The 23,529-nt window shown below is 38.1% G+C and overlaps 3 protein-coding genes and 1 pseudogene across 6 annotated transcripts; 2 read left to right on the top strand and 2 right to left on the bottom strand.

Annotated features, from left to right (window-relative positions):
* Window positions 1-1,531: 1,531 nt before the first annotated feature.
* On the top strand, window positions 1,532-4,585 carry LOC121752016 (heparanase-like protein 3). Of its 3 annotated transcripts, none has more exons than XM_042146884.1 (9): window positions 1,532-2,123; window positions 2,424-2,460; window positions 2,570-2,753; window positions 2,817-2,962; window positions 3,054-3,284; window positions 3,368-3,557; window positions 3,658-3,783; window positions 3,873-3,972; window positions 4,108-4,585. In XM_042146884.1, exons 1-9 carry the CDS (start codon window positions 1,905-1,907, stop codon window positions 4,471-4,473), a joined length of 1,599 nt encoding a protein of 532 aa, XP_042002818.1. In that variant the 5' UTR covers window positions 1,532-1,904; the 3' UTR covers window positions 4,474-4,585. The 3 variants fall into 3 exon arrangements, with proteins under 3 accessions (XP_042002818.1, XP_042002820.1, XP_042002819.1); XM_042146886.1 differs by having other exon boundaries at window positions 1,987-2,123; window positions 2,587-2,753; XM_042146885.1 differs by having other exon boundaries at window positions 1,992-2,123; window positions 2,358-2,460; window positions 2,587-2,753.
* A 23-nt stretch (window positions 4,586-4,608) lies between these two features.
* LOC121752017 (probable anion transporter 6, chloroplastic) lies at window positions 4,609-11,244 on the bottom strand. Its single transcript, XM_042146887.1, has 15 exons — window positions 10,721-11,244; window positions 10,189-10,334; window positions 9,429-9,528; window positions 9,177-9,229; window positions 8,446-8,520; window positions 8,062-8,142; window positions 7,825-7,886; window positions 7,301-7,368; window positions 6,871-6,986; window positions 6,422-6,458; window positions 5,923-6,018; window positions 5,398-5,539; window positions 5,264-5,316; window positions 5,103-5,189; window positions 4,609-5,014 (listed from the first exon to the last, which is right to left on the bottom strand). Exons 1-15 carry the CDS (start codon window positions 11,063-11,065, stop codon window positions 4,913-4,915), a joined length of 1,563 nt encoding a protein of 520 aa, XP_042002821.1. The 5' UTR covers window positions 11,066-11,244; the 3' UTR covers window positions 4,609-4,912.
* Window positions 11,245-12,364: 1,120 nt separating this feature from the next.
* Window positions 12,365-15,308, top strand: LOC121752432 (protein SRG1-like). Of its 2 annotated transcripts, none has more exons than XM_042147501.1 (3): window positions 12,365-12,679; window positions 12,772-14,275; window positions 14,412-15,308. In XM_042147501.1, exons 2-3 carry the CDS (start codon window positions 14,072-14,074, stop codon window positions 14,646-14,648), a joined length of 441 nt encoding a protein of 146 aa, XP_042003435.1. In that variant the 5' UTR covers window positions 12,365-12,679; window positions 12,772-14,071; the 3' UTR covers window positions 14,649-15,308. The 2 variants fall into 2 exon arrangements, with proteins under 2 accessions (XP_042003435.1, XP_042003434.1); XM_042147500.1 differs by having other exon boundaries at window positions 12,365-12,963; window positions 13,051-14,275.
* A 1,657-nt stretch (window positions 15,309-16,965) lies between these two features.
* LOC121752431 lies at window positions 16,966-19,395 on the bottom strand (annotated as a pseudogene).
* Window positions 19,396-23,529: the final 4,134 nt, after the last annotated feature.

Raw genomic sequence — 23,529 nt, 5'->3', positions numbered from 1 at the left:
GTCAAAACACATTTAGATTAGGTGTGGTGACATTTTTCGATTGTTGTAGATTCACCTAAAAAACACATGGGTTTGGTGATTTGGCTTCGATTACTATTATTGGGAATAGGTATGTTTTTTTAGCTCAACTAAAAATTAAAGTGTACTCTTATTTGTTAGTATGTGTTTGGTATTGTGTAGAAATCCGATGTGAACCTAAAAGAAGAGATGGAATGATAAATTAAAGTATGACGTTTAAATGACGAAAACCATGCGGTAAAATAACGATAGGTAGTTTAAATATTAGTTATAGTATGTAGATGGACCATTATCCAAATTCATGTATAGTAGATATTGATTGTTCACATAAATATATTATTGTTAATTAGCTGATAACTACTTTACGATTTGGCAAATGATGTCAACCTTACAATTTTCTATTACTTTCGTCTTCCAAACAATGTAAACACAACAACTTTCCCTCAAAATTATTGGAAAATGCTAATATGTGAGACTTGAGAGGATACTAATAGGGGTACTATATTGATAAACACCATTTCTCTTTAAGAACTTAATAAGTTGCTAACTTTGTTTGCGAGTATGAATTTGATATAATTTTAAGTATTTTTGTTTATTGAATTGGGTTTGAATATTTTTTGTGTAACCAAAAAGTAAAAGGTATTCAACTGTCATAATTAATTGGGCTACAAAGGTTAATGATCTGACATTTCACATGATAAGATCTCAAGTATGTTCATATCTATAAATGAGTTAGGTCTGTTGAAAACTAATCTATGTTTGTTTTAGCTTCAAACAATTCAATCATAGTACAATTATTTGATCAAAAATCAATCTTTCAGCTCAATTATGCTGTCATATTATACCTCCTATACTAAAACGTGGACACGCCCACACGCACAAACCAATTAATTTTTTTATATTTATAAAATTGTCAAATTCTCAGTATTTTATATATGAATTATTGTTCAAAAGCCATTATCACCAAATTGAATTGCTTAAAATAATCTTCTCAAAATCTCTAATTCCGAAATTTAGAAAATTCGATATTAAACAATAAACTTCGCTGTCTCCAATCTTGCTCACCAACACACATTTGAAAGTGCTCAAACTTATGTGAGATGAAAAATTAGAATTTTAATGAAAACTACTTTTGTGAGAGTAATTATAAAGCATTATTTAATTTCCACGTCATTTTATTCCCACGAACAGAATAGAAAAGGATCTTTTGTTATACTTACATAATTAGTTGTGAAATAAATTATGCTGAACAGCGAATATTTTTACACTAGGTTATTAAAGTTTTTGAGAGAGAACCTTGCTTTGTAGTTAAAGTAACATAAATACCTTTCTCTATTTAATTAAGGGGGCCGATTAATCACCTTTAATGTCACAAGGGGCATTTTGGTAATAGTTTGTTAGTTTGAAATAATACTATTCATCGGTTGCTGGGAATATATTACTGTATTTTTTATATTAACGCAAATTTAATTGTTTATACAGCATTTTGCTTGCACAAATCCCACCTCTACATTTCCCCAGTGAAAAAAATAAAGTATCACTAATAAAGCTCTAATCTTTGTTTCTGAATTCGGTATTTTTATTTTTTACTAATTTCTCTCATTCTTATTCCTCTATAAACATAGCTTTCTGGTTTCCCCTTGTCTTCTGCAAATCTTTGTCACTTTTGTGAAGCAAAGCACACTTTTGAACTGGCCCCACTTCAACCAACTTCGAGATAATACACGCAATTCTCAGAGTTGTTTCCCACGCCATAAAGGAAGGCATCACGAAAACCTTGAATTCACTTACTAGTTCCAGTAATGCTGTTCTTATTCTTAACTCTATAAATGTTTTATAAAAAGGTGTTAAGATATATTTCTTAAATCTTTCTGGGCTTGTGAAAGATGGGATTTTTGGTTATGCAAATGGGGTGTTGGGTGCTGGTGGTGTGCGTGAGCTTTGTGCAGGCTACTGTGAGCATTGAAGGTAGTGTTTTTATTGATGGGAGTGTGCCCATTGCAAAGACAGATGAGGATTTCATTTGTGCAACATTGGACTGGTGGCCACCTGAGAAGTGTGATTATGGGACTTGTAGCTGGGGACATGCTTCTTTGCTCAACTTGGTCTCTCCCTCTCTCTATCTCATGTTTGTTTACTGTTTTGTGTGTGAATGTGTGTCTTGTGTGAGTTGAGATTTGGTGTTAGGAACAAATCTATTTCTGTTCTTGAAATTCAGAAATGTTTGATATTGAAGTGCTTTATGTGAATAACATTGTAGAATCAAGAAAAGGGAACTGGCTCATGGTTTGTTTGACTAAATACATTTGTTTTTGTTGTGCTGTGATGTTTACTGGAAGGAATTTTCTGGCACCAATTTGAAATGCGTATACTGTGTTCATGAACTATGAAGAAATCTTGTGCAGGATCTCAAGAACACAGTCTTCCTAAATGCTGTTAAAGGTATTATATCCTTCAAAATGTATTCTCTATCAAGAAAGCTCTTAACTTTTTCATGTTAGATAAAAATGATACATCAAAACCTGCTCTTTTTTGCCCCATATTCATGTAGCATTTTCACCATTGAAGATCAGATTGGGTGGCACCTTGCAAGACAAAGTTGTCTACGAGACAGAAGATGATCCACATCCATGCGTTCCGTTTGCCAAGAATTCCTCCATTATGTTCGGTTTCACGCAAGGCTGCCTGCCATTGTCTAGATGGGATGAGCTAAATTCCTTCTTCAATGAATCAGGGTATGAATTTTTAAACCAAAATTCAAACTTACCAACACATTTCATGGGTTTGTTTGATGCTAGGGCTCTTGTTGTTTTTGGACTGAATGCTCTTCGCGGAAAGTCTATACAATCGGGTACTGCTGTAGGCCCGTGGGATTCCACGAATGCTGCATCTCTCATTCGTTATACTGTGAAAAAGGGTTACAAGATTTATGGTTGGGAACTTGGTAAGAATGGGATGAGATCATGTGAACTGAATTTGATTGAAAACTTGTATTTAGTGGAATAGTTCATATCATGCTGCTTCCATTCCATCAGGGAATGAACTGAGTGGAAGTGGGATCGGGGTTGGAATTGCTGCGGATCAGTATGCATCCGACACAATCGCCCTACATGACTTAGTCAAGGAGGTGTACAAGGAGCTTGATGTCAGACCACAGATCATCGCGCCTGGAGGGTTCTTCGATGCTGGCTGGTTCCAGCAGTTTCTGGCTAAAACAGTTGGATCATTGGATGTGATCACACACCACATCTATAACCTTGGCCCTGGTACTTTACAAAGCAGAGTAATTCAAGAAAGATATAATCCATATTTGAACAGATTTCACATCTATCCTTTTCTCCTTTGATAGGAAGTGACGAGCACGTTATCGATAGGATTTTAAATCCATCTGTTCTGGAGAGTGGAGGCGACGTGTTCAGGAACCTCCATAATGTCATCAGGACATCGCCAAACTCAGCTGCCGCCTGGGTTGGTGAGGCCGGAGGGGCTTATAACAGTGGCCGCGACGGTGTCACAAATGCTTTTGTGTTTAGTTTCTGGTAATTGCCATTGCAGCATATGCAGAAAACTACTATCTTTGGGCTTGGCTGTTTGTAGTTGAACTTAACAAAGCATGGTTTCATTGTTGATGGATGATAGGTACTTGGATCAACTTGGTCAAGCTTCGACCCACGATACGAAAACATACTGCAGACAGACGTTGATTGGGGGTAACTATGGCTTGCTCAACACCACCACATTCATACCAAATCCAGACTACTATAGGTCAACTACATAATATTTTTTCATAGAATTGTTACTATTTCCTATCGCGTCGTCTCCCCCTTATTGTTTGTCATTTGGCCGTGCTGCAGCGCTCTTCTCTGGCACCGGTTGATGGGGAAGAACGTCCTCTCAACCTCCTTCAACGGGAACAAGACAATCCGAGCATACGCACATTGTGCAAAGCTTTCTGTGAGTACTACAACCATGGGGAGCTGGCGTGGGCTCAAGCAAGCACCCCCAAATTATTATTTTTTTGGTTTATTTGTAATCTTATAATTTACACCCTTCATGCTATAATCCATATTTGAAACCTGCTCTTTGCAGAAAGGGGTCACACTGTTACTCATAAATATCGATGGAAGCACGACCTTGAGGGCGAAAGTCGACTTCAATGGGACGTTGAAGCACAACCACCACAAGCATAGGCATCATAGATCAAGAGGGAATCTGCTGCGTCACCGGAAACAGGTGTCTGAAGCTGCGAGAGAAGAGTACCATCTGACTCCAATGGATGGCAACATACGGAGCCGTACAGTTCTGCTGAACGGGAAGGCGCTGACTGTCGACTCGACGGGGATTATACCTTCCCTACAACCTGTTAGGGTGAATTCATCGGAGCTGATAACAGTCGCTCCTTACTCCATTGTGTTTGTTAGCATGCCAAATGTTTCTATCCCAGCATGCATGTAGATACAATGGAAGTAGGAATTATTCAATTCCCATTGTTGATTGATTGAATAATTAAGGTGTTTAATTCTTTATCCATTTGTTCAACTCAAACAGAGGAAAATATTCCTGCTTAGTTTGACCAGAGTCGATTTCATGTTTATGACAATTGAGTTACATTCTTGATAATGCAGCATTAATATGGATTTGATATTATCCTACCATATAGAAATGTAGTCTTACAAGCAATGATCATAAAGAGCTATACAAATTATACATTGACATTAATTCTGCAAACAATAATGGCTAATGAAATGTGGAAAAGCCTAATATGGATGATCTTGGTGTAGAGTGAAAAATGTGGAAATAAGTAACCTAGGTAATCAAACCTACAGCACAAAATTGCTGTTCAGATAAAAAAATACTTCTGAACAGGATGATGGGAGACTTCGCAACGATGGAGTTAATCACTCTTCGAGAAGCTCTGTGGTTTACTGCTAGCTAATGCCAACCATACAACTGTGCCGGTGAGGTAAAAGAAGATTGATGGAGCAAACAGCGACATCTACATGGAGAAACAGCATGAAATGCTTGCACTAAAGAAAAAAATTGTGCAGAAGAGGTCAAAAGTTTCAAGAAAAAAACAAACTTACTCCCCATGAGTGAGTTGTGTCGAGAAGATAGCCAGTGAGAGCAACACCAACAATTCCAGGTACTGCTCCAACGGTGTTGGTAATTCCCTGCAACATTGATTGAACAGAAAATTTTAGGAAAACTTTTCAGGCGAATGGAGCAATTTTGTTCGGGTACGTACCAATAGGACACTTGCATATTCCGGCGAAATGTCTTGGTGGGTACAGTATAGTCCTGTTTAGATATGAAGTTAATATATTTGATTAAAGGATACATATGTACTTCACCATATAAGTAAAGGGTCTTCTTTCGAACCTGATAAAGCAAAGCTTGATAGTGCTAAACCACTCGTAAGAATAGCTACGACTTGCCATGGACTCAGCCCTAAGTCCAGAGAAGAAAGAATCATGCAAGTTGCAGGAGACAGGAAAGCAATCGCTTGGCAAACCTTTCGAACCTGTTTCCACACAAAGCGCGCAAGTTTTTGGTTTTTCATACCCAAATGCAGAAGACTGATGTTTTTCTCATTAAAGGAACACCCAAAACAGAGGACTGGTGACCGTACACTTAAAACTGAGCAGGCATTCTCATCACGAGTTAGGCATTATACTGTAGTAAGATTGTTCACATAGGTGGCGTTCGGTTGCAATGACTAATATCATGAGACTATTCATCTAGGATTAAGTTGAAGGGTTCAATTTTATGAACCAAACATGATACATATTTAATCATGAGATTTAATCTTGCCAACCGAACACCCCCATAGTGTATTCGTTGAACTCAAGAAAGAATTTGATATTTGTACATATAACATAAACAAGGGTCAAGTCTTCAACTTACCACTGTTGTTTCAACCCCGTTCGAGATCCAGTAATCAGCCAATTGCGATGCAATGCTGGTCACAAAGATTGATGCTAGTGGAGGAAGAACTGAAACCTGTAATTTCACAAAAAGATAAGAAAGATCCTATTCCTAGTTAAAGAAAGCATAAAAATCATTTTATATTCGTGCCGTTACAATAAAAAGAAATCTTTCCCCAACACATCGGAGAGATGTAAACGTAATCCTAAATCCCGTTTTGACATTACTTAGGCCTAAAAAATATTAGTCATTAGTGAAGAACTAAATTTTATACAGATCAGTAAACAACTAAGTGTCTAAGTTCATGAACCACTTTATCTATTAATGTTCAGCTAATCTATTTGACATTCCTGAACATGAAATGGCTGTTGGATTGTTGCAAAAAATACCTCGAGATGAACTGAAAAAATATCATATTCTTATACTAATGAAAATATTGTCATTTGGAAATTTGTTAAACACAGATTCTTATACATACCCATGCTGCTTCTGTCAGGTCAAGGTCCAGCTCCTCACTGCAAGGGATATTGCATGATGTTTAAACAGCACAAGACATCAAAATGAATATCTTTATCGAACTGATAAAGAACACAAGAATACAGGATAGACCGATAGAGAACAGTACTTCATTTAACAATCTGATGTTCCGATCTTATAGTAAAGATTACCAACAACAATTATATAATACACCTATTTCTTCAACAAATATGAGGCCTTAAATTTCAAATTTCATTAATAGGGTATAATTACATTTCCTATTTCTACAGGAAACTTAACCATGGCAATTTCACTGCTGTTTAATACAATTAGCATTTTTTTTTAAACCCATCAGTGCAAAGCTCTAAAGGTTTCTTGAGGAAATAATTATGCAGCAATGTCCTGAAAGAATTAAAGGTTCGAAGATGATACTTTAAATTGGAGAAGCACCTGAAGTAAGTTGGAAGCCAGGATAAGCAGCAATAGTGCCCCCAACTTCCACAAAAATGAGTATATATCATCGCCCATACAGCTTTTGATTTGAAAAATTCCTCCCAAGGTACATCCTGTGTATCATCCAAAAATGGAAACACATTACTTGCAAGCCACAACATTATTTTTTTCTCATCGGCTGGTCAGGTTGACTAACAGATTCTCGATTTCCACCCATTCCTCGCTCTATGCAATATTAGTACAAGGGCAGGTGTGTTAACCAGAGACAAATATTGAATCTCTGTTATTATGATTAATTCTGTTGATTTGATTGGACTCTGGAATAGAAGATTAAGATTCTGAGATTTAATGTATGAGATACAAAATTGTGATAAATGCTGTTGATTTCATAATATGATGCCATGTACATGGAACAAATAAGACCTACCGTCAGTGAGCCGCCCAATTCTTGCAAAGTGGAAGTCCATGACTTGTTCATAGGGGCAGTCTGAGGCCCTGCAGAAGATAAATAGTCAGAATTGTGCAAGAATGGAGAAAATGTTATTCTAAGATCCATTGTTCTTTATATTTAACTAATTCAATTCAAATAAACAAAATAGCTCAAATTGCAATGTCATTCAGGAAAAAACTGATATATGCAGTTGCATCCCATTATAAAATGTACCCAACATAAGATTTCTCAATCTATTGTATAATGAAACAAAAATCAGTGGGTATTTGTCAGATGAAGTGAGGCAGAAGAAGCTTAAACAAGTGGAAATCAGATGAACCAAAAAAGTGCCTAGTCTATTTATTAGAAAGGATTCGTGAGAAATCTCTAATCAACAATAAACATGACATTTTGATAATTTTGAGCTACATGAAGATTTTGAACATTAAGACAACTACATACAAAAAAAGGACAGTTAATATAAGTCTACAATTGGGCACTAAAGAGAAAAATAGACATACATGATTGGTGAGAAGCTGCAAAAGGAAGATCATCTTCTTTAATCACCTGAAATATCAAATACCTGAAACATAGTGAAAACATATCAGTGGGGGAAGTATTGTAGCATTGCATATATACTCTACCTCTGGAACTTGAGATAGATTGCCATAGCAATCAAAGGATTTTTTTCGCTTTTTATGTGACTTTTTCAGATTTCAAGAGACAAAAGCAAACTTGTTTGAACTGTATATACTTACCATGCTATACCCAGAGAGCCAAAAAGGTAAAATACAGATCCCCAGCCATAATTCTCGATTAATGGGGGAGCCAAAACAAGTCTGCAGTTTGAAGATCCAAATGTGAAGAGAAAGAAGCTTAATGATAACACTCTACAGAACATAATCTAGGAAATAGTGTAAAGAGAGCAAGCATAGTAGGAGTAGCATGTTAGGAAGAGACTTCATGCAGTTTTGTACGCTGCCAACTATATTCATGCTGCCTCTTGTTAATCAATTAAGTTCTACCCGGAAGGAATATATTATATGCGGTATCTTTCTTTTTCGATAATGATTGTCCAAAATTTTAAAAATGTGGAGCGTAATAAGAGAAATAGAAAAATCAATTGTTTAAATGATTATTACCCCAAGACACTTCCAAAGCTTAAACCACCAAAAACAAATGAAACTGCACGGGAACGTTCTTCTATTGGTACAGTCCTGAAAATAATACATATCAATGTAACATACAACACAAATAAATAAAATATATAAAAAAAAGAGATCCATCAAAAGCTACAACATGATGATGTGGTTACAGTACAAAAAAATCAGATGAAAGCATATACTCTACAATAATTACAGTACCAATTTTCGTACTCCTAAATAGCACAATTGCGGCCTTCCTTACCCACTTCACAGTCAAAAACTGATTAAGGAAATGAAGTAGAAGCATTTATATGGTCGGCATTGGGATATTATATAGCCAAAAATACAATGAAATAGCCACCTAGCTGAAAACCTTTATAGCCGAGAGTTTGCATTAGAGGAAAGATCTCAATATTTTTTTAAATGTTATTAGCAGAAACCACATAACCACATGAATAAGCTACCAAATTGAACAGAAGCCCCAAAACTTCCAATGAACAACAAAAATATTAGGTTGGGTGAGAAAAATGTGGATTATAATGGTGTTTATCAGAGACATCATAAATTAGGCAAACAGATATACTATGAAATGACAAAATATTTTTATAGTTATAGATAGATTATAGAACTTTTATTTTCTTTTATTCCAACTTCCTCTCTTAATTTACACATTTTTCATCCCATTCTGCTTTTGGTTCGATTTCAAGAAACACATAAAAAAGAAGTACCTAGCAATCATATCAGTTGCAGCAGATGGTGAAACACCTTCTCCTATCCCAACCTGGGTCATTTATTAGGGTAGTCAGAAAGAGCAGATAAATTTACACTGCAAGCACAATTATTTGAAGAAATCCAGTTGATGAAGTCATAGCCAGCCAAAATAATCTTATTTTTCTCATAGCCGATAAAGTAATAAGAAACCAGTATTTATCTTAGATAAGACAAATAGCATAAAGAAGAGTAGGTGGCCATGGAAATACCAAAACCCTGGACAAAACAAGTCCTGGCATAAAGCCAGCAAGTAGAGGAACCATTGCTGTGGCCAATGACCACACCAGGACGCCCACTTCGAGAACTCTTCTGCACATAGATAAGGTGATCAATTAGAAGAACAAGGCTCGTGGTAAATGGGTGATGACACATTTTCCCCTCCTGTTCTAAAAAATGAGTGTCATCACCTCCTTTATGGAGAAGAATCAGATGACCTTTATCAGTAGTAATAAAACACGCACAGAGGAGAATTAGAACCTATACAACCTTTATGGTAATGGTAGAGAAGCAATCATCTCGGAAAAGAAAAAAAATTACTAAAGCTAAAAGATACAACGCTGCATCCTAATGACTGCATAGTAGAAAATTTTCCATTTTGAATATGGTCCACGGAAAGAAAAAATAACTATTGTCAGAACAATTTGATCACACATCAATTCTCCTAGCATTATAAATAATTAATCTGTCAACCTTTTCCAACCATGAGACTTTGGTTGAACACTATTGTATTGCAAAAGCTGTATTATAAAAATCTGACAAGATATCTGATTGTGGTAAAAAGAATAAAAGTCAGTTACAGGCTCTCTATATAACATGGGCATTAACATATTTCAGAATATAACAATATTATTGATATGCATGATTATTCACCACATGGCTTCTAAAACCAGCCAGGCCATGATTAAGATAACTAAAAAATAATGTAGTTAATACATACTAACAATGTGTAGGTTGGCCTAAGAAACTAACCTCCCACCAAATATCTTCGATAGCCAACCACCAGGCAACTGACTAAGAGCATAACCCCAGAAGAAAGACGACTGCACCAATCCAGCCACAGAAGAATTCCAACCGAATTGATGCGACATTGGAATTATAGCAATACTCAAATTCACCTATTCGGTGTATGAAAAATCAGTTCATGGTTAACCTAAAATCACACGTCCTACAAATGATATTGAAAAATGTAATAATCTTAATCCAATGAATAACCATAACCACGCAGCGCAGAAATGTAGCTATATACATCTAAAACGCAAGCACCTATAGCAGCATGTTTAGTTAAGGCCGTATAGAAAAAAACAGAAATTACACTATCTCATATTCTGAAACTATCTCTCCAATATCATTCTGAAACTGGTTTACCCATTTCCACATTCGTTGAGCATTGAATAGTCGACGAATTATTTTCCAATGACAACCAAATTTACAACAATTAATGCTAATCAATTCGGAAATCAAATGTATACATAAAAGCATAACTCAACTCGAACAAATTTACCTTATCCATGTTGCAAATAACGAAGGCTAGGGATGTAGTCCCAATGAGCTTGTATCTCTGAGGCAGACTCTTCCAAGGCGGCCAATTCAAATCAAAACCCACTCTCCCAACACCTTCCTTCTGCTTGAGCTCGTCATCTACTACGACCCCACTTGCTAAGCCTTGCTTCTCTGCGGCAATTTCGCGCTCCCTCTCTTTAATGCTGCAAAGAGCCTCAAAATTCAATCTTTTCTTAAAGGGAAACCCGATCAACGGCTGAGTTCTTGGGATTGGAGTCTTAGTGTTTGTTCCATATGAAAAGCTGAAGAAATTGCTATCCACGTTGGAGATAATTCGAGCCGCCATTTCTTGATTCGGGGGCGACTAGAGGGAAGATGAGGAAAATCTGGAGGATCTGAGCATTGATTGAAGGAGAAGTGAAGAGCTGAAACGTGGGATACGTGAACGTAATCAGTGTGTGTTGGTGTGTGTGATCAAGGGAAGAGCAGCTCAAGTAAACACGACATTTGAGAAACGGACGAAACTTTGCCACGAATATTCCTTGTTTATGTGTGGCGCCCAATTTAATTGGAATTAGGAAATAAATACAAATTTTTCCAGTAAATAAAATAAAAAGTTTAAAATAAATTTTTGGAGTAAGGCATCATAAATTGACAAAGAATCAAATTACTGCTCCATTCGTCCTCGAAAAAATAACAAAGTTGTACTCCCTCAATTTCAAGGAAGATTACTCCCCTTTGAGTGGTAAAGAATTTTATGCAATTTTTATTTTATGTATTAGGTAGAGAAAATAAAATAAAGATAAATGAGTTTCTATCTTTACTAATGTGTCATATTCGATGGGACAAAAAAAAGTTGATCATCTTTGGTGAGATGAAAGGAGTATATGACACATGTTTTAATATGCAATTGGTAAATTAAGAAATAAATGAAAAAAGTAAAAGAGAGGGGGGAAAGTAGGGGAATAGTATTAGTAGATTGTGGGTCCATGTGATTAGTGCTCCTTCAAAACTTGTCTTATTTAGACTGTCTAGTTTTAGGGTACAATTCAAAATGCAAAAACTAGTCTATTTTGTTGGACGTGGAGAATATTATATTACTCCCTCTGTCCCAACTAAATTGAGCATGAAGATTAAAATAATGAACATAATAATGTTCATCATATGGGGTAGTTCATTATATAAACATAAAATGTTCATTAAGAGTGTATACAATGTCCAATTGTCCATGTTTTGATGTTATGACAAAATATAAGATTTGAATCCGATTACACCTTAATATGATTACAGACCGATTTACGATCAAATCGGTTGCACTGGTCAGTCCAACCGTTTCGATTGGCCGGTCCAATCTTTAAAACACTAATCTCAACTATCCCAATATAAGGCTCTAGAATTTCACAAACATATTTTTTAAGAGTAAGTTCAAATCAAAAACTTATTCTCACTTAGAAGTTAAAATAACCACACATAATTGGTAATCTCAAACCCAAACATATCAAACTAAAGCAGATATATTAAAATGAATCCATGTTTTCATTTTCATTTTCATTTTCATTTTCATTTTCATTTTCATTTTCATTTTCATTTTCAATGGCCTTTCTTCAGGGTCTGGTCTTTGTTATTTTGCCCTTTTTGCTTAAACCAAAAAACCAAATATTTTATTCCATGTAATATCATTTTTATCAACATGTGAAACACTTTCACACGTTTGAGGCACAACCATAGTCCATAAAAGTAGGATATTGGCACAGAATTTACACAACATCGATAAGAAAACACATAGATAGGTCAACATGGGTGAAGCAACAGCTCTTCCGGAACCAGCAGCAATCAGCTCAACAAAATAGAAGTTGACGCACCTTTGGCCACAGAAATCCCAGTCGTTGATGTTAGCCGACTGGTTTCCTCCAGTGATGCTGAGCTCCACTCTGCTCTCACCACATGGGGTTGCTTCCAGGTTGTAGCTTATTTTCCTTTTATATGTATGCTATTCAGCACAACAAAATGAAGCGATTCTTGACTGCAGGCAGTTAATCATGGCATGCATAGAAAGCGCCACCCTGGATGAAGTCCGCTTCCACCTGCCGATGCTGGAGAAGCAGAAGAGATACACCAGGAAATAATATTGAAGGTTACAGCAGCTGTCCATCTGTTGCCAGTATCCAACAAATCGAATGGGGTCTGATCTCCTGAAGACAGGATAAAACTCAAATTTTGGCCTCAGAATCCAGAATCTTTCCGGTAAAAAATAATTCCAGGTCATCTACTAAAATTGAGTTCCGACTACATTATTGATTGAATCGAGAACAATTTTTCATGTACCTGTAGAAAAGTATTGGAAGACTACTATGCTAAGATAAGACAAGTGGAAGAGCGACGAGTAATGAAGAGAGAATCACTGAGAAAGGAACTGATGTAATCAGACAGTACATTCCAACGTACAACTATTCATCTAGAACTACATGATAATACACACTGGAAGCTAGCATTAAGTCAAATTAAGGCATACATCGTAAGTGAAACAGAATACAGCTCAAGAGAAGAAAAATAACAACTACGGAGATTGCAAGGATAGAATCTCTCATCGATAAGATAGTCTGCCATCTGTACATAAATGGATTCTCTACTCACATACAGAACAAGGAAATTGTGATATCTGAGGTAAAAAAAAAATGAAAAAACACAGTAAATATGAGCTACAAATAACCAGCAAGTACTCATATTCATGATTTGTAAAACTTATCCATTTCCAATCTTTGGACCACACCACAGACTATGATGGATCTTACAGCATTGTTCATTATTATCACAAGGCACTCACATACAAGTTTTAATCAATATTGCCAAGCATAGATGTGATCCACAGTTACTGCACAACTTCCATTTCAAAGTACAACCACATGAAGGTCCAAAATCATGACTTTCCTTAGCTCCATTTATCAGGAGGGTCCAACTCCAGCTGATAAGGTATTATGCAAAACATGGTAAATGATAACGAAAGCAACCCAAAAAGATTACAGACCACCATAAAGATACACGAGGCAAGGCAATGATATTGAAGGTTACAGCGGCGATCCATCTGTTGCCAGCATCCAACAAGTCGAATGGTCTGATAGGTTGCGTCTTCTAGTCGCTCCAGATGACGGGAGAAAACTCAAATATTGGCCTCAGAATCCAGAACCTTTCCGGTATAAAAGAATTGCAGGTCATCTACTAAAATTGAGTTCCGACTACATAATTGATTGAATCAAGTAACATTTTCTATGTACCTGCAGAAAAGTATTGGAAGACTACTATGCTAAGATAAGACTTAACTGATGAAGACTACTTTCTCAGAAAAATCACCACCATGTCTGCACAGTTCAACTACTATCCGCCATGTTCAAAACCTGATCAAGTTATTGGTCTCCGTCCACACACAGATGGAACTGTATTAACTCTTCTCTTGCAGGACAGCCAAGTACGAGGCCTTCAGCTACTTCACGACAATAAGTGGTTATCAGTTCCTATAATGCCTCAAGCACTGCTCGTTCTGGCAGGAGATTTGCTCGAGGTACGTGCATACATATAAACATGGATACAAGGCTACGATGTAATGAAAAGAAAGTGGGATTACCTCGGTTTTGGGATCAAAGCAATTCTTGAGAAGACGATCTTGTAACATGTTCTTGTTGCTTGTTTTCCTGCAGTTAATGAGTAATGGAATATTCAAAAGTCCTATGCATAGAGTTGTTATAAACTCGGAGGCCGAGAGGAACTCCGTGGCTATGTTCTTCTCTCCTGATGTTGCAGAAGAGATTGAACCACTGGATCAACTTGTTGATGAAGACAGACCAAAAATGTTCAAGAAAGTAACAAACTATGCTGGGACTTTTTACAACTACCATCACCAAGGGAAGAGGGCTATAGATGCACTAAGATTATAGTGTTTTTTCATCTTCAGTATACTGTGTGATGCAGTATGCATAAAAATAATCATATGATCCATAAATAATGTAATCATAAGATCAATAAATAATATAATCATATGATCCATAAATAACTACTCAAGAGTCTAGTCTACATAATTTGTCATTGTTCTTCCAACTTTTGACTGGGGTATTTTGATCAATTCATATTGCCAAAACCTCACTAAGAAAAAACTTATAATTCAAATATACGCGACAAACACATGAAAATCAAGCAGGACACCCAAAACTATATCATCAGCACCTCGAAGCATATTTGGAAGAAGAACAGACTACGAGACGAGTAAAAGCAAATGGCGAAAGCCCAGAACATGATATAATGAAGAGAGAATCACTGGGAAAGGAACTGATATAAGCAGACATTACATTCCAACGTAGAATTATTCATCTAGAACTACATGATAATAGGCACTGGAGCTAGCATGATCCTGATGAAGCTCACCTGATACAATATCGTATGTAAGTGAAACAAAATACAGATAAAAAGAAGAAAAAAGAACAACTACGGAGATTGCAAGGATAGAATCTCTCATTGATAAGTTAGTCTGCCATCTGTACACAACTGGATTCTGTTGCTCTATCACCAGGATAACATACAGAACAAGGAAATGGTGATACCTGAGGTATAAAATGAAAAGAAATACTGTAAATATGAGCTACATACTACCAGCAGGTACCTATGGCAATTAAATGAATTCTTGTCAAATCATTCTCACTTTCATGATTTGTAAAGCAACACAAAGAAGAAAGAACTAATAATGAGACAAATGCATAGTTAAATGATATCAATTTTCAATCTTTGGACCACACCACAGTCGATGATGGATCTTACAGCAATGTTCATTATTATCACAAGGTGTTAAAAAGTGAAATGCGGAAAATAAAACTCAAGAACTCTTGAAGACTACATTTTTATTGATTTGAATTGTTTTTGTGATACATATTACATCCCTATTTATAGGACTATAGAAGTAAATGTACCTAGAAACTAATGAACTTGGGACTCTACATATTAATGAAATATTCCCTAGAGTCCCTAAAGGTACACTTTCCCACAATCTTGAAACTCTCATATTATATTTCCAACACTCCCCCTCAAGTTGAGTATCGAACTTTTCGATACTTAACTTGCACGATCTCCACTTTGATAAATAGTTTATACTCATATTCAGGAGTTCTTCAATTTTCATTGACAGTTTATACTCGTATCATAGAGTTTTTTTCCATTGAAAGTTTAGGCTCTTATCAAGGAGTTTCTTCAATTTTTCTATTGACAGTTTTAACTCGTGTCATAGAGCTCTTCAATTTTATATTGACATTTTTAACTCGTGTCAAGGAGCTATCTTAGATAGTTTTTGCTCGTATCTAGGAGCCAATTCATTTTTTTCTGACTGACAGTTTTTACTCGTGTCGAGGAGCTTTCTTTCTGACTGACAGTTTTTACTCTTGTCGAGGAGCTTATTCAGACAATTTTAACTCTTGTCGAGGAGCTCATTCGGACAGTTTTGACTCGTGTCGAGGAGCTTTTTTCTGACTGACAGTTTTTACTCGTGTCGAGGAGCTAATTCTGATAGTTTTTGCTCATATCGAGGAGCTCGTTCAGACAGTTTTGGCTCATGTCGAGGAGCTTTTTTTTTTTTTTTTACCATTCCTCGGCCCATTCCAGCTCAAACTATGAGCCCATTTTTCATTTCTTTTTTTCCTTCTTGAGCCCAATAACACTAGGCCCAAATTTTCTTGCAAACCCAAATTGAGAAGAGGACTAACAGCGCCTCCCTTTTCTTTTCTCCTCCTATTTTCATCTCCAACAGCAACCTGCCGCCAAAGCTGCTGTCCATTTTTCCCCACCTAAAGAAGCTGAGGTAGCAATAGGTAAGCTCTGAATAGCACTACTTAAACCAGGAGATGGCACTCTTCCAATATCTGACACAATTGCTCTTTCATCTACTCCTAGTGATGGAAAATCTCTCTCAAAAGCGGCTTTGCTCATCCCCGTGTTTCCCAGAAATCATGGTCTGAGAACGTCTTAAACCATCCCTCTCAAATTTACCTAATGAAGGGTCTACCAATGGATCTGAAACTTTCTGATGCCGGCTGTGTGGCGACACTATCTCTCTCCCCCTCGCTGGCTGCCCGCCTTCGTCCTCGGCGATTGTCTCCTTGATTCGGAGATGAATGGTTTGGCGGTGGCTGATATCTCCCCCTCGACCAAACACTTCATCCATTAGCCTCTCATGGCTGCACCCTCTTTGGCAGTAGCCTCTCCTCTCTTGGTGGGTTCCTGCTCGTTCCTCCTTAGCCGGCCTCTTGCATTTGCTGCTCCCTCTGCTGAAGCGGCTCTTGTCTGCCTTCTCCAGACATGACATGACGGCTTCACTGTTGTAGCTTTCTCGTGATTCATACTCCGGTCATCCAACATAAATTTGGAGAGGGATTGTTCGGTCGGATACTTCTTCTCCCCCTCGGACGGACAAACCGAGGACTCCTCTGGTTTTTTTGTAGACGTAATCAGCGAGGGCTTTCGGGCCCCATCACTCCTTTCACGGTGCTGTGAGTTCGCCAGATTCGGCTCTGCGCTTTCAATTCCTTTCATTATGAGAATGCGCTTTCTGATTTCCTGCGCACAAGCATCGCAGTGCATAAGATCCCCCAACACCACAGTTATCACAGAAGGCTCCTCTTTTTTTCCTCTACTTTGGCCTCCCCCTTCTCCGGTTGCTTCTGCGGCTCCTCCGGCGGCGTCGGAGGCTTCGGAATCGGAGAAATGAGCTCGACATGGCGGTGGCTCTTCCGCTGCACTCGCTTGAAAACCTTAATCGGATCTGCTCTCTCGTCTTTCACCACCACCTTACTCGCTCTGCAATCAGTTATCACATTCTCAACTCCTTCAAATCCTTTGAGACATCTGCGGACTTTCCTCGCGCAGCCCTCACAGTGCATGAACACCTTCAAAACGATTTCCTGAGGCCTCTTTCTTCCCATCCTCCGCCGCCTTCGGAGCTTCCCCTTTCTCCTCCGCCCCCGCCTTCAGAGCTTCCCCTTTTTATCCTCAGTTGGCTTTTCCTCGCCCATTGGAGCGATACACCTCGAGTGCGTGTAAATTACACACAGAAATGGAGCAGGAGAATTGTTTGAGTTTATCAGACCTAGAGACGGGCTGAATAGGGGTTTAGGATAAAGACAGATTCAACTAATCATTTTTTTTAGAGACAGGTCAATCCATGCAAGGATCGAACCCGCTCTGATACCATGTTAAAAAGTGAAATGCGGAAAATAAAACTCAAGAACTCTTGAAGACTACATTTTTATTGATTTGAATTGTTTTTGTGATACATATTACATCCCTATTTATAGGACTATAGAAGTAAATGTACCTAGAAACTAATGAACTTGGGACTCTACATATTAATGAAATATTCCCTAGAGTCCCTAAAGGTACACTTTCCCACAATCTTTGGACCACACCACAGTCGATGATGGATCTTACAGCAATGTTCATTATTATCACAAGGCACTCACATTCAGGTTTTATACGTTACAATTTATATTATAAATATCAGTAAGCATAGAGGTGATCGACAGTTACCGCATCCTAATTGTTCTTGTTGGCAATATACGATGACCAAAAGAGGCACTGGAGCTAGCATGATCCTGATGAAGCTCACCTGATACAATATCGTATGTAAGTGAAACAAAATACAGATAAAAAGAAGAAAAAAGAACAACTACGGAGATTGCAAGGATAGAATCTCTCATTGATAAGTTAGTCTGCCATCTGTACACAACTGGATTCTGTTGCTCTATCACCAGGATAACATACAGAACAAGGAAATGGTGATACCTGAGGTATAAAATGAAAAGAAATACTGTAAATATGAGCTACATACTACCAGCAGGTACCTATGGCAATTAAATGAATTCTTGTCAAATCATTCTCACTTTCATGATTTGTAAAGCAACACAAAGAAGAAAGAACTAATAATGAGACAAATGCATAGTTAAATGATATCAATTTTCAATCTTTGGACCACACCACAGTCGATGATGGATCTTACAGCAATGTTCATTATTATCACAAGGCACTCACATTCAGGTTTTATACGTTACAATTTATATTATAAATATCAGTAAGCATAGAGGTGATCGACAGTTACCGCATCCTAATTGTTCTTGTTGGCAATATACGATGACCAAAAGACAGGAGCATACCTAATACAACACAAAGCAGCCTAATTGTTCCTGTTGGCAACATATGGAATCCCTTTCTTGGGCAATTTGGCCAGCATCGGCCTCCGGTGACCTCCCTCCTACGACATCCCAAACCTCGACGCCTCAAACGCCAAATCCAACCTCTCCAGCTGCTACATCGCACTCTTGTTATACATATAGAGCCCATAGTATAGGTTGAAACTGTCGCTGGCTGTGTTCTCCACCAAATTCAACAACAACCTCCCACCAAATATCTTCGATAGCAACTGACTAAGAGCATAGCCCCAGAAGAAAGACGACTGCACCAATCCAGCCACAGGAGCATTCCAACCGAATTGATGCGACATTGGAATTATAGCAATACTCAAATTTACCTATTCAGTGTTAAAATCAGTTCATGGTTAACCTAAAATCACACATCCTACTAATGATATTGCAAAATGTCAGAATCTTGGCAAGAAAATCTAATGAATAACCATAACTGCGCAACACAGAAATGTGGCTATATACTTGCATCTAAAACGCTAGCATGTTTAGCTAAGGGAAAATCTTATGGTGGAGTTTACACTAAAGATTACGTAAATGTACCCATTTTGTTATCTATTCCATAAATGGGAAAAACGCCTATGAAATTGGCGTGTCTTTAAGTAAAAACGCCAATAGTAATGGCGTGTTTTCAGGTAAATACGCCAACGTAGTTGGCGTTTTATACTTGTGTCGTATTTTGGGCGTATTCTCTCCGATTGCAATTACGATAAAAAACGCCAACTTGGTTGGCGTGTATAAATAAAAAAACGCCTTTGTAATTGGCGTGTTATCGTTGTTGAAACGACGAACAGATTGGCGTTTTCCTAAAAGACGCCAACACGAGTGGCGTATTTACTAAATCATTAAAAACGCCAACCTGAGTGGCGTGTTTACTCAGGGTCATATAGCAGGCGTTCCTCCCCCAAATCGCGAAAATCTCACCATACACACCCTTCGCGATTTCTCCAGCGGCGCGCCTCCTCTCCGTGATTTCGGCCTACATTCATCAATCGGTGCTATTCTCCCCCAAATTCATCTATTTTATTCGGTTAGTATGCTTACCTTTTACATTATTAGAGTAATTGGTGGATAGCTAGGGTTTGTAATGGGTTGTGAATTGAGTAGAAATATTATGCATTTTAGATTGGTTGAATGATATTATTGTTGATTATTATGTTGGATTGTTTGGGTTTAAGTTAATTTGTGTATAAATTTGATTATAAACCTAAACCCTAGGGTTGTTATAGCTAAAAAATTAGGCAAATTGTTTTGGTTTATGTGGGTTTTGGTTGATGTATGTTGATTAGTTTAGATTGTTAAATTTGTTTATATTGTTAGGTTTGTCAAATTGAAATTGGACAAATTGAAAATGTTAGGTTAGGCAAAATTGAAATTGGTAGGTTGGGCGAATTGTTAATTGAAATTGTTAATTTTGTGTAGGTGAATTGGTTTATGATTTTGAATGTGCAATGTTGTGTAAGTGAATTATTTGATGTTGGTGTTCAATTTTGTGATATTGGATTAAATTGTATCTAATTATTGAAATGGTTTATGGTTGGTTATTGTTGAATTTGGATTATGAATTTGGATTAAATGTTATGGTTGGTTATTGTTGAATTTGGATTATGTAGGTAAATTATGGCATCATCTTCAACCTCTCGTCGTCGGCTTGCATGTGGTCCTGCGGATCCATCTGTATTATATTTTCAGAGACAACACGTCTCTAACAATATATGGGCAGGAGTTCCATCCGAATATGTACGCTGCCGACGATATGAAGGAATAATTTGGGATGTTCCCATCCATCAATATGTCTTGGCAATAGTGGACCAGATGGGGTTTGGGGGTATATTAAGGTGTGGTAAACCAAAAGACATTGACCACCATCTTATCACAGCTCTGATTGAACGTTGGAGGCCAGAGACTCACACGTTTCACTTTCCAGTCGGTGAAGCGACTGTGACACTGGAAGACGTGGAGGTCTTATGGGGCCTGAAAGTTGATGGAGAGGCTCTGACAGCTTACATCCCCCCGACGGAAGCGGGATATTGGACGGACAGGTGTTTGGATTTTCTAGGATTCATACCGGACGCATCCGAGTTGAAGGAAATGGCTTTTAAGCAGACGAGCTTATCGCGCCAATTGAGGATTGAGCTGTCTGGTGACCACGAACACTACATATATACTCAGCGGGCTCGTATATATTGTCTGCTATTACTTGGTGGTCTGATGATCCCCAACGCCTCCGGAAATAAAATTCCGTTCTTCTACCTACACTTTTTCATGGATATAGAACGGTGTTTTACATATAGCTGGGGGTGGGGCGACGCTTGCTTGCTTGTACCACAATTTGTGTGAAGCGGCCGTTGCTAAGAGGACGGATGTAGGGGGAGCCTTAACTCTATTACAACTTTGGGCTTGGGAGAGAATCCCAAATATTAGACCGAGGATGCTAGATCCCGTGCATACAGACTATCTACCATGTGCAAGCGCGTAAGTTGTTCATTTATTCATTTTTGAAACTTAATGTTCATCAATTTTTGTGTTCTTCGCTCATAATTTAAATTTTTTAGATGGAATGGCCCGGCGTCATATGTAAAAGCACCCGGACATTGTATTGAAAATTTCCGAGATCAGTTCTCCATGATGCATCCTAATCAGGTACTTCATATATTTATAAAATGTTTTTGGTTTTTTGTTTTTTGTTTTTATGGAAATTATTTTGAAAAATTTGTATCACATGTAGTTTATTTGGAGGCCTTATCTCCACCGGGAGTTGCCGGAAAGTTGTGATGCCGGTCGTCCTATATGGATGTCGATAACAACGCTTATTTGTTGGAATCTGGCTGAGCCACACCTGCCACACCGAGTGTTGCGCCAATTCGGGATTGTCCAACCGTATATCCCGGATCTCCCCCGGTTCCACGGTTCTGATTTTTTGAAACAGGATCGCCGTGGAAAATCTGGTCGAAATTGGGTTCAATGGCACGCCAATTATATACAGGAGTGGGACAGCAGGCACTTTACGATATGGACTGATCTGGAGGACAGTACTGAGCCTGTTGCAACGGAAGAATATATGAATTGGTTTCGCCAGATCACTGTGGTGTATTTAACCAAACCCGGCGTGCATGCTGAAGAGGGATTCCACGAAACGGCATCTTCTCATAACTTTACGGTACATTATTTATACTTAACTAAACCCTGATTACTTATTTAAATTCATATTATGATATGTACTTAACTTTGAAAAATTGTAGGTGGAGACGCTTCACAAAATACGCCACTTTCTAAGTGGCCGAGCTGCGACAGGACATTTCTGTCCGGATATGGAAACCATTTCGAGGATGGTTGAAGAAGGACTGCAGATATCCGGGGAGCCTCAGCTGATGGACTACCCTCCTTCGCAGCGCTCTGCAATGGACGTGGACGTACCCATAAGGCAAAAGGCAAAACGACGAACCAAGCAGAAAACCGCCCGCGGAGAGTCGTCATCTCAGTTCGTACACAACTCCGATGACGATTTTGAGGAACCACCTCCACCGAGCTCTGCACTTCGAGGCCGTTATTCTATTAGCCATACCGGTGGTACCGGAGAAGATATTGGCCTCAGTGATGTCCCCGCTTCTCCACCGCGGTCGTCTGTGCAGGAGGATCTTGAGAACGTTGTTGTTCAAGATACTCCTCCCTCAAGGATCCCTAGATCTACATCCACTTTCTTTGGTTTCCTCATCAACAATGGCATATGCAACAGGCAAACGTTTCTTATTAGCATCAAATCCAACGGCAATAAGAATTTTACCTCGACATCGTCCACGTAGATGAGTTCCATCAACCGTTAAAACTGGTTTGCATAGTTGAAAAGCCTCCACAGCTGGTCCAAAAGCCTAGAATACGTACTTGAATACCTTGTTCATACCATTGCTTAATATGTCATCGTGCATCCATTCCACAATTGTGCCAGGATTTTGTCTTTGCATTTCATTCAAATAAGCTGGTAAAACTTTGAACGACCACTCACCGTATACAAGCTCAATCGCTGTCCTCCGAGCATACCATGCTTTCTTGTAACTAACTTTGACATGAAATCTATTTTCAATATCCGCCACAATTGCTTTTACCTTGTAGCAAGGATCGTTTTCTATCTGATGGCGAACACTCAACGCTATCATACCCGACGAAAGATTAGCGTGGCCATTATAGTTACGATCCCCCATGCAAGTATGAGCAGTGCTGAACACTCTAATTTGCCAGTGTTCATCATGCTTCCTCAGTGTTGCTCGGCACTCCCACAAACATTTAGGTAAGGACGTATCTTTCGGATTTCCTTGTGGCCACTTACAAACTGCATGCCATCTCTTTCCTTTACTTTCAACAACTGTATATTGTCGGATTTTTTCCAAATGCCAATGAGTCACAGCTGCCTTCAATTCCAACTTCGTTCTAAATTTAGTATGCAAACCGACATTGGTAGGATCTTTTTCACTCCAATAATGCACACTGGGATCATCACGCTCAAAGTTTTTGGGATCAAAACTATCATATGGACCTGGTAAGGTGCGAAAGTAGTTGATTCCAGGCTGTGGGAACTGTGGAACTACTC

The sequence above is a fragment of the Salvia splendens genome, chromosome 10 (assembly GCF_004379255.2).
Source record: "Salvia splendens isolate huo1 chromosome 10, SspV2, whole genome shotgun sequence".
Classification (NCBI taxonomy): Eukaryota; Viridiplantae; Streptophyta; class Magnoliopsida; order Lamiales; family Lamiaceae; genus Salvia; species Salvia splendens.
This window is presented reverse-complemented; position numbering and strand designations above follow the sequence as displayed.

What these genes read in the sequence shown, in the direction of transcription:
- LOC121752016 (XM_042146884.1), top strand. Translation starts at nt 1,905, where the DNA reads ATGGGATTTTTGGTTATGCAAATGGGGTGTTGGGTGCTGGTGGTGTGC. An exon ending in GATTTATGGTTGGGAACTTG is followed by an intron (nt 2,963 to 3,053) that starts GTAAGAATGGGA and finishes CCATTCCATCAG; the next exon opens with GGAATGAACTGAGTGGAAGT. An exon ending in CACATTGTGCAAAGCTTTCT is followed by an intron (nt 3,973 to 4,107) that starts GTGAGTACTACA and finishes TGCTCTTTGCAG; the next exon opens with AAAGGGGTCACACTGTTACT.
- LOC121752017 (XM_042146887.1), bottom strand. Translation starts at nt 11,065, where the DNA reads ATGGCGGCTCGAATTATCTCCAACGTGGATAGCAATTTCTTCAGCTTT. An exon ending in TGCAGCTTCTCACCAATCAT is followed by an intron (nt 7,369 to 7,824) that starts GTATGTCTATTT and finishes TATCTTCTGCAG; the next exon opens with GGCCTCAGACTGCCCCTATG. An exon ending in ATCAAGCTTTGCTTTATCAG is followed by an intron (nt 5,317 to 5,397) that starts GTTCGAAAGAAG and finishes ATATCTAAACAG; the next exon opens with GACTATACTGTACCCACCAA.
- LOC121752432 (XM_042147501.1), top strand. Translation starts at nt 14,072, where the DNA reads ATGTCTGCACAGTTCAACTACTATCCGCCATGTTCAAAACCTGATCAA. An exon ending in TGGCAGGAGATTTGCTCGAG is followed by an intron (nt 14,276 to 14,411) that starts GTACGTGCATAC and finishes GTTTTCCTGCAG; the next exon opens with TTAATGAGTAATGGAATATT.